Source organism: Aspergillus pseudotamarii, assembly GCF_009193445.1.
Source record: "Aspergillus pseudotamarii strain CBS 117625 unplaced genomic scaffold BDV38scaffold_166, whole genome shotgun sequence".
NCBI classification, from domain to species: Eukaryota; Fungi; Ascomycota; class Eurotiomycetes; order Eurotiales; family Aspergillaceae; genus Aspergillus; species Aspergillus pseudotamarii.
In genome coordinates this window covers 1-10,478 of record NW_022475180.1, presented here as the reverse complement: position 1 = coordinate 10,478, position 10,478 = coordinate 1, and the positions used below count along the sequence as shown (strand labels likewise).

The 10,478-nt window shown below is 46.9% G+C and overlaps 2 protein-coding genes across 2 annotated transcripts; both read right to left on the bottom strand.

Annotated features, from left to right (window-relative positions):
- Positions 1–1,506: 1,506 nt before the first annotated feature.
- On the bottom strand, positions 1,507–2,818 carry BDV38DRAFT_52987 (uncharacterized protein). Its single transcript, XM_032063496.1, has one exon. It carries the CDS (start codon positions 2,411–2,413, stop codon positions 1,676–1,678), a length of 738 nt encoding a protein of 245 aa, XP_031906753.1. The 5' UTR covers positions 2,414–2,818; the 3' UTR covers positions 1,507–1,675.
- A 2,533-nt stretch (positions 2,819–5,351) lies between these two features.
- Positions 5,352–6,465, bottom strand: BDV38DRAFT_52972 (GPI anchored serine-rich protein). Its single transcript, XM_032063495.1, has 2 exons — positions 5,696–6,465; positions 5,352–5,632 (listed from the first exon to the last, which is right to left on the bottom strand). Exons 1-2 carry the CDS (start codon positions 6,244–6,246, stop codon positions 5,524–5,526), a joined length of 660 nt encoding a protein of 219 aa, XP_031906752.1. The 5' UTR covers positions 6,247–6,465; the 3' UTR covers positions 5,352–5,523.
- Positions 6,466–10,478: the final 4,013 nt, after the last annotated feature.

Below are 10,478 nucleotides of genomic sequence, written 5' to 3'. Positions count from 1 at the left end.
TTCCCTTACTTCCGGGGCGGGAAGAAACAGAAAAGAGAAAATAATAAAAAAAAAAATCAAGAAAAAGTATATCAAACGACAACGATCAAAATAAATCGACTTCGGTCGCAAAAAAGATGCACAAGAGAAATATCAATACTCGCTGGATCACAAACAGACGTTTTTTTTTTATACAAAGAAATCAACCCAAGTCTAGACAAAGAGTTTGGTCATGATGACAATGGCGCGGTCATAATATAGTTGTTGTTGCTGTTGTTGTTCTCGTCGGATAGTCGGCGTGGGAGAGAAAGATCGTGGGTTCAACTTGACAATAGTCGAGGAGTTGAAGAGAAGAAGAAGGAAAAGGTGCGAAAAGCGAGGCTGGCGATCACTTGAGTGATCAATTCAAACTATATAGGTAATCATATCTTTTTCCTTAGTGTGTAGACTTATTTATTTGGGGATTTCTCTTCCCTCCTCCACTTGGGAAAAAAAATCATGGAGGCTGGTGATTGAAGGTGACGAACTCCGCCTAGCGTGCAGCTTGTCGTCGAATCCCATCGATCTCTCACCTGTCGAAAAGAAACGTCTCACTACTGCATCGCCTGTAACGGTCCTCCTCTTCAGTTCAGTCCAGTCAATTCTGTACGATCTTCTATCCGGCAAGCACTAAAAAATCAAAAATGACCATCCCCGTGGCTACCCAATCCAACAAAAAGAAACCAGAGAGGGAAGAATGACTACTAGTATTTCCCCCCGAGCCGCCAACAACTAGGATCAGATCCACTCCGCCAATCCGTACGCCAGAAAACCAATTATAACACCAAATCTTATGCATGACGCTTTATTGTTTCCATAGCAAACTATCTTCCCTATACTCCGTACTCAGTACGGTTTTTTTCTTTTTTCTTGTTTTTTTTTTTTTACACAAAGTACCGCCGACTTCTTCCCCGATCAGCCGTGCTAGCCAATGTGGCCCACCCTCTCGGTTTTCCGGTGTTGCCTCTACTGTTACTCGTCTCACTTTAATATGAGGTTCCACTTCTCTGGCGCCTTCTGACGTTGCAGGCAATCTTCTAGGCGACTCGCCGCCTTTTTCCTGTCTCGTCCTTTGGTCACATTGCAGATCCGCCTCTTCGGTTCCCAATCTTCGCCCTGTTGGACAGAGAACTGGCGGGCCAGAACGTAATGATCGCCACGTGGTAGTCGCGTGCCATCTGGTCCACCATCGACTCACTTGTTCGCCAGGTCAGTGAATAAAGTAAAACCCCGGAACAAGTATGGATGGGGAAGTGCGGTCGATTATAGTCCAAATGTGGTATATACAATGTTCCGTAAACTTTCTCTTGGCACATCATCTTCGTCACATTCGAGGCCGGGCGGTCGCCGTCTGCTTAGAAGACTCACTCTACCTCTTGAGCATGGCAGGAGCTCTCTCCACGTTGTTGGGAGAGGTAGTGACGAAAACACTTGTCGCTCCTTTTTGAGCCAAGCCAGGTGGAAACACTGGCAAGCGGGAATGCGTGATCAATATCCCTGATACAAACGCAAAACCTGTCTTCCTAGCTGCCAGATATTTGTTTGCAGGGTCAGGAAATGGCAGCTGACTAACGCTTATTGATATAAGCCGCAATTCGGTGAGCCGACACCGGTGGCTTAGAGTTTAAAACATTTGTTGGAATGTATGTAATGCTTCTCAATTGCCAAAAGGGGTCCGATGTGCCCTCCGCCCCGCAACGGCCGACCACATTGAATCATGCGCGGCCATTCGTGACGAAGGCTCCCCCCGAATCACCCGCGGCGACGTTATCGGCTGATCGAATACATGCTGTTCATATGGGGGTGGAGGGGAGGCGGGGATGTCTGCGTCCCGCCCGCCATTGTTCGTAAGGTATGTGTCCATCGAGCGAGAGTGAGTCAGTGTTGGCACTTGGCCGGAGAAATTCGTTGAGACAGTGATATCTGCTCGCACCCAGATATTTTGTTCATCGAGCCAGATAAGTTGGTGGGATGGCGAGGCGCTTTGCGCACGAAAAGGCCTTTCTACTCTAGGATGCGGGTTGAATAAGCCCAGAGGAGAGGAGTGACCCGGATGAGAGATGGGGCGGCGAGCAGCGGAGTAATCGACTCTCCGTTCAGAGGCACCATGGCGAATGTCATTTCCGGGGGTTAAGTTTGCTGGGTGCTGCATGTTGCTTCGTTCACGACGATGCCAGTTCACGCCAGATGCTATACTAGGCGACTTCTGTCGGGACGACGGCACCGGGTCAGCGGATGCTGGCCGCGGAGGATGGTTTGGCAGGCCATCGAATGCTTCCAGTGGTAACGCTGAATATTCTAACTGTATACTGGGGACACCCGAGTAAGGATTTGTGGAATGGGGCCGATGAATGATAGGCGGGCCTTCCAAGGACGACAGGTCTATTGGGTTCATCTGGACGGCGACGGTGAGTACAAGCCGATGTCGATCTGGGGAACGGTAACAGGCGAAAGAAGTGAAATGATCGAGAAGTAAAGGGCCGGCCGTTTTCACAACTATATTATTATACTAGATCATTCCAGGACCCCTGCCTAAGATAAGTGGCACGGCCGAGTACGAAGTCGTGGAGGCAAGATTCCAAAAAAAGCGATGAATACGATGATTAACGGAAGGGCCAAGTGGATCGCCACACAAAATGCGTATTTGGTAACAGAAGATGTCTAGAAAGCATTTGAGTTCAATCAAGCAAACCCCTGCGAGATAAGTGTCCCTATTCAACTTATATGATCACACATGGTTGAAACGTCGGACAATGCGTTGAGGCGGTGCTCGATGCAGCTTCGAGTCCTTCGCGTGCCTCGTCCAACAGAGAGAACAGCACAACAAAACCAACATTTCTGCGCCGCCCCATGCATCAAGGATCCATAAGTGGATTCAGCCCTCTCCTCGGGATCCGGTGATGGGGGGCCCCTAAGACTAAGGGACCCTACGTAGAAGTTAGATGCCGACTCTCCATCTCGGAGCTTCTATTCCAGTGAGTCGATCAAACATGTCAGAGCGGGAAAAGTAAAGTTGACACCGCAGAAGGCGTCCCATGCACTTTGATTATGCCCTGCAGGATTCTACAAAATACCCAATCTGATTAGTACGACGGATAGGGATTTGGGGTCGAGTTTCATGAACTGTTGGAGCGGCCGACACAAACGCAGGCGATAATTCGGTATACTACTCCAGGCGGTAAACAAAAAGGCACTGGCCAGTAAGAATGATTCAAAACCAAAAAAAAAAAATTATAATAATAATAATAATAAATGGATCGAAGCCAGCCCCTGGAAAATCGGGGGGATTAGATCTGGGAGGGTTCAATTATCGCCACCACGTCCCTTTTCGCCGCGCCGAGCAAAGAAAACCGCCTCCAAGAGAGGGGGGGAGAAGGTCCAAGTGGGAACATCCCATAACCTGGAGAAGATTGGGTGGAAATTAGCTGCTTTGAGTCGGTCAGCAGGAGAGGGAAGAGCAAAGCCTTGGGGAGAACACAAAAACATCAACACTGCCACGGCCGCTCTTTGTCATCGCCGCGCTATGCCTCATCATCCATGGTTCGCTAATGGATTACCGCAGATTTTACTTAAAATAATTCTACTAGTTCTTCTGTGCCTCTCTCATCCCCTCTTCATTAATTGATTTCTTGTCACTATGATTATGATGACGATTATTATTATTATTATTATCATTCGGTCTGCATCGGTTAGATCTCTGCCGAACTCAATAGATTGCACATCTGCACTTTTATACTGACAAGATGGCGCATTTCCCATATCATCCATTACTACGGAGTAACCGGGGCACTAAAATTCTCTAAATCGGGCAGTGTACGGAGTATATCCTTGTAACAGGAAACCCTTAGCGAGACCACGAAGATCATTCTTGATCTCTTTCCTTTACCTTCTAGAAAGCATTTTGCTGGCAGTATATAATGTATTGAAGAACTCCGTAATAAGTATATCCAACCAGGCTCAATTTCTTTATCCGACCGGCCCGTATTTTCCGTTTTTGTTTTGTTTTCCTTTTCTTTTTCTTTTTCGTTTTCTTTTTTTTTTTCTTTTTTTTTTTTTTTTTTTTTTTTTTTTTTTTTTTTTTTTCTTTTTTTTTTACCTGCCTTGGCCCATAAGGCTGGCGGTTACACGGCATAAGTATGTGCAATAAGGAACTAAGAGTTTAGAACTCCGTAGTAGGTATATTATGTATAGATCATTAGTCCTAGTCTGGAATTGTCACTAGTAACCATTGAGTGGGAACCCGAGTACGCGTCGATTCTACTTCCTCACTTGGCCCTTTCCTTGCGCAATGATCTTGCATTGGAGCGTGTGATGGATATTGCCCATTGCCCCATGCATATGTATCGACATGGGTATGCGACAATGATGTCTAATTATACATTTTTTTTTCCTTCTAAACTCTCATTGTTCCAGGATGATATTGAAATTGATATATCGTGACTCATCAAAGCACTACAACTGATTTTCCAAAATACCAAACCCTAGGTACCTCTCCCACAAAATACTACTACTACGTACTACTACTAGTAGTAGATAGTAGATACATACGCCTCCCATCCCATGGAACTCCTTATAGACTCCCCAATTACAATTCCCTAAATAGGTAATACTAATTAATTTATGGGCCATCCCGTGTTGAACCCGACCACCGACCATCAATCACACCGCACCCAATTTCCCAACATTCCCCCCCCCCCCCCAATAACCATCCCCAAACACCTTACCAATTCCAAACCTCCAAACTACAATCTATGATATCCCGATCCAGTTCCCATAATAATCAATCCGAAACCCGTCAGCCCCGGGATCCGGATCCGAAATCGATATTTCCCGCATTCCTGGTAGATTCCGATCTGCGACACGAGCGGGTCTCTTTTCATGTGCAATCATTGCCAATCAGACATGGCGGGTGGGAGAGGCTGACTGGGGGGCTGAATCTGGGGAAGTGTCAGCCTTTTTTGTTTGTATTATGGGTTGGAATTGGGGTGGATATGCATTATTTTCGTTTTGAGGTTGGGGATTAATAGGTTAGTTATTATGTGTCGCACGGAGGGGGATTGAGCAGTTATTGTGTAAACGGGATCTATTGTATGTATTGTATACTGTAGTGGTTGCAACTAGGGATTAATAGATTTGTCTACTAAGTCATTGGGCGAGGGTACTGGACTTGGAGTGATCAAAAGGTTGTGAAAGCGTCATGGTTTACATTAAATCGTAAACAGCGACCGAACCGCTTCACATCTTCGAAGCGATCCAGAAGCCAAACCAAGAAGAGTAACAAAGAATAAGAAAAAAAAAAAAAAGGTATAAAGAGTATGTGTAAAATATGAAGCATAAGAAGTCAAATGGTATTAACTCTCCCCAGAACCACACACAAACTAAAGACAAACCCCGTCCAACTCTGGTATCATTCACACAAAACGTCCATTACTAGATTCCCCCCGCTCAGCAAGCGGAGCCGGACTCACGAGTGAATCGGGGCTACACTATTGACAAGAAGGGAATTTAGGCCAGGAAGAAAGCGGCGGCGGCGGCAGCACCGGCAAGGCCGAAGGACTGGCCGACGGTGTTGGCGGCACCGGTGAAGAGAGAAGAGGGGCCGGACGAAGAGGGGCTGGGATTGTTGTTAGTATTTGTGGGTTTTTTCTTCATGTTTGGAAGTTGGGGAGTAACTTACGTAGCACCGCCGCTGGGGGCAGGGGTACCGACAACAGGGACGGAAGAGCTCTTGCCAGGGGAGACACCGGTGGGGGTGCCAACAATGGTAGAGTAGGTGACGGTGGGGATGCAGGTGGTCACAGCAATGACGGTGGTGCCCTGGCTAGGCTGCTGAGGAGGCTGAGGGATGACGGGGCTGCTGCTGGAGGGAGCAGGGGGGACGCTGCCGCTGGCGCTGCCGCTGGGAACCTGAGGGGGGATAACAGGAGAGCTGCTGGTAGGGACAGCAGGGGTCTCAGCGGGAGGAGCCTGAGAGGAAGACTCGACAACGGGAGGGACCTCAGCAGAGGAGGTCTGAGCAACGGGAGTCTCAGTGGTGACAGCAGCAGGAGTGGTGACTGGCTCAACGCCCTCAGGGGTGGAGGTCTGACGGCCGGGGCAGTCGGTGACGGTAGGAGCGCAAGAGGTGATAGTCACATCCTCGGTCTGGTAGACGGTGTGGACCTCACCGTTGGGGAGGGCGGCAGCAAGGCCGGCGAAGAGAGCAATGGTGGTGGCAGAGAAACGCATTTTGACTGTTAGGGTTTTGTAAACACGAGATAATATAACCGTCAAGGTTGATTTATGGGTGTTGTATTTAGCGGTGGGCTAAAAAAGAGAGTGTGGGTAGTTGGTTTGGTTGGTAAAAGAATGGCTGACCGAAGTCAAAAAACTGATATGCTTCAAGCAGGAAGTTTGGACTTGAGAGAAGGAACGGATTGAAACAAACGAAAGAAACGACGGGGGAACCTGGAGGCTTTGTATGAGCCGGGAGATTAACCTGGAGATCGTCCCAGGGACGAAAAGGGGAGAGGGGGACTGCAGGCGAGTGGAGAGGGCTGCAGATACTGGCTTTGCTAGACTCTGAGTCTATCAATTGGTGAACTGTAATGCGGTGTGTTTCTCCAGGAGAAACAAAACAACCGCGACTAAATCCAATAGGTGGGCGCTTCATCAACTGGATGGGGCCGCCATCCTCATGGGGCTCGTGGGATGGCGGTTTGAAGCATCATGGTTGGCGGATGTGGCCGTCGAGAAGAACGACTACTAGTGAACTAATTTACTAGTTTCGTGATTAGCTTCGCTGCCACAGCTGGTTTCAGTCAATGCTTGCGCTGCTTGGGTTCAGTTCAGGAAGTTGAGCGCGCTGATGATCTGTCGGTCACTTTCTGGATTCAGTTATAATCACGAATGGCAAAAGATCATCATGAACTATTTTCTTGACTGAACAGTAAGACCCGAGTATTTTTATCCCAGACAATATCGTCGTCGTGCTAACATCCCTACGACGAGTAGTAAATCTTGTTGCCATTACACAATTGCCATTGTCACATCCACTCGTGGCAAAAAAAAAAAAAAAAAAAAAAAAAAATTCCCCGTCCGGAAATTAGCCCTGCGCCCAAAACAATCATTGAGTGATACATCCATGTATCCTGGGGCAATTTCAGGGGAAGGTCTTTTCATCGGCCAAGCCACAAGGACGTTGAACAACTCCCGATAGATGTTTCATGTTTCTGGGTCAAGCCAATCAGGGTCTTGGACATACTTCCGTTCCTGACGCCATACTCCACTTATTCAAGTCGCCAACAGCCCGCTGTGGCTCTTGGGATCCACCCATGGGCCAATGACTTGAATACCCAAGTTCCCCAGTGGGTTTTCAGCCCCACTAACCCCTGTGTCTCTGCTACCATTTTTATCTTGATTATTTTTCTCAATGCGAGGCAAGTCGCTACAGAAATGATCAATTTTTGAGTAGAACAGAATTTTCTCTTCCTTCTGTAACCATAGAGTCCGGAGAGATCCTATATCGATTTTTCATAAAAGTCACAAGACTCGGAAATGGGGTTTACATCAAAGTTTTAGTATCCTTTGACCCAATGGTGCTCTGCATCATGCGGTTTCCCTCCTCGCGCCCGACATGATAGTACTTAGGACGTGTGACTGCGCGTACAAAGTGCTGACGGCCGGTTCCGTTGGTAATCCTCTACTACTCATGAATAGCGCACTTGTAAAATCTCCGAACGGGGTTCAGACATCCATTTATTGTTCTCGCCACACAATCGTGTTTCTCCGAGTAAAAAGCTCCTCATCTAATCCCTGCCTCTGTCGGCGGTCTAGAAACGCAGCCGATGTATCTAATCAGCCCCGTTAATTACATGAAGGAAGCTTGGCTGATTGTGCTTGACTCGACAAAACTAGGGCTCGACTAGACCCTGGTCGGCGTCATTAATTGCTTATTAAACGCTAAGACTGCCAAGGAGGGTAGGAGAGCGTTGTACGAAGTACTCCGTACAGGTACTAGCATTCGTTTACACCCTGGTCGGGTCTGGCCTGACTAGTCGATATTCGCGTTGCATAGTGCCAGTCATATCAATAGTACTAATAAAAACTTTCTGGTAAAGTGCCGAATCGATTAGTCGTGGTTAGACAGGATCCCGTCTGCTCGCGCGAGAAACCATTCGGCTTGTCCTTGGTACATGGAGTCGGAGTGATTGCGCCATCAAACCCTAGACATGACCTATGTAACGTCTCCCAGGCCCGAAGACGCTGAGACATGATTGTCGATGAGGAATAGAGTCTGGTAGAGTTATCAAACTATTGAAGAACCTATCGCTCCCTGAACCTTCTCCGGAATATTCTGTGGGGACAAACCACCCAGAGTGTTCGTGAGCTTCTTTTTTTAGGAACTCTTGTCTACCGGATAATTGATAAAGAAAGGGGTGCTCATCTTTCCGCAGGGTGTCCACACTTCAGGGGCCCTGCTCGAAATTAGCATCGGGGATAGGTAGGACCAGGTAATTGACTGATTGTTAATCTCTCAACGGAATCTGGATATTATCGGGCATGATCCCGTTGTGACCTTTGACCGAGTCGAGCCCAATCCTCAAAGACTATGCAGCATTAGACTCTATGGATGGATTTGGAGAAAACATATTGGTGCTCTCAGCCGTTCGCACAACATAAGGCGGTTCATTGGGTTCAGGGCTCCACCGATCAACAGGGGAAAGGCCCAATGATTCACGGCAGTCCGCACTCTCGAGGTGCGCAGTCTACCCCGGTGGACTGGCGTAGAGAGTGTTCGAACAACCATGGCTTCCCAAGGCGTTACCCCAGGTTTCGAATCGAGGGTCTCACGCCTACTACAGTATACAATAGTCTCGTCCTTTGAACCGAAAGGTTCGTGGAGCATGACGAGCAGATCTAAATGAATGCTATGTGCTATCTAAGGTGAAAATTCCATATTTAGTGCCCGGACGATGCGCACAGAGAAACGCACGAACAGACAACGGTGCTAAGTCGGTGCCCGAGTCGCCATTTCCCGCTCATTGCTTCCCATCATCTCAGGACACCGGTTGATCCAGTGGGGTTTTCTTACTGAGGGATCGTCCTTCGCCGCGCGTCTACCAAGAGGGGTTCTTTTTGCTCTTTCTACACATTTCTTATGTGTGCCTGTCGTAATTATGATGTCTTCTATCCAACTAACTATGTATATATGAAGCTAATTAACGATAATTGACGATAAGTAAAAAGCATCTAACAATAGATAAGCGACGATAACTGTAGCAAATTCCACGCAAAATCAACTAGTTGGTCTGTGAATCGTCTGAACGATGCAGCATATTAGATGCCACGATAATGGTGGTGCGATGACCGATATCATGGCCCGAATACGATTACGATAAGTTCCTCTACATTGTCACCAAGCCATGATTTTTTTTTCCACGGAGCCTGCACGGATACTACGAACTACGGAGTATTTCCAATTCAACGTCACTTCTACTATTATTAAGACGCTTCTCCATCGTGTATGGCGGTGCACTTATGGGGAAGGGCTATTTTAAGCATGGTGGTGGGTCGGACTTGAGATGCACGACGAATCAATCCCATTACCATCTTGTCCAGTGCTCCCGTGCTTTTCCCGTCTCTTTCGATCATTTGTGGCGTACGGGAGCTCGGGCATGAGCTAATAGTAGCTACTATGTATATGATGTCAGATTGAGTGGATAGTTTGGAGTTGAGCTGCTCTTGAACAAGTTCGCCGTCACAGGGCTGAAGCTTTGATATCGATGATATATGTGCAGTAGTATGCATTAACTCGATCATCTGCCGACATGAAGCACGTGCTCTTGGCTCACAGACTCACAGAGGCCTATGCGTCTATGTTGGCTGACGCGTTCAATTTCTCCTGTAAGGTGTCTTTGATTCAAAAGTACTGGTCATACTCCAGACCAGTAAGACTGTCGTTAGTCATGCTTATTTGTCTTGTATACCAATTCATGACAACTACTATTAGTACCATATACATAAGAGAAGCTATGATGGATGGTATCTGTAGACCAGATAATGTGTCTCTTATTCCGAGAGCTAATAATAATAATAATTGCTAGTCAAGCTCGGTTACGATTTCAAGTTAACAAGCATTTCATCAGAAAAGTGGGGGGTGATGTAAAACATTGGCCATCGCAGTTGTTTGAAAGTGAAACTAAAATAAACAAAAAGACACTTGATCGGTCCTAATTTAGTTAGTTACCGACCGGAAATAGTAACCTACCTGCAGACTGAGTAGGGATATTAAGAATAGTATTTATTTTGGTGGTTAATTTAGGATATTTACGGAGTATGAGCGTAGGAGTTTTAATTGATTAGTTTTTAAATTTATTGAATTTTTCTTAAAAAAAATTCCTTGAATAATTCGGATCAGATATTCAACGTGGTTCCGTGGTATGTAGGGGGAAAAAAAAAAATCTGTTTTTCCCTCTGTT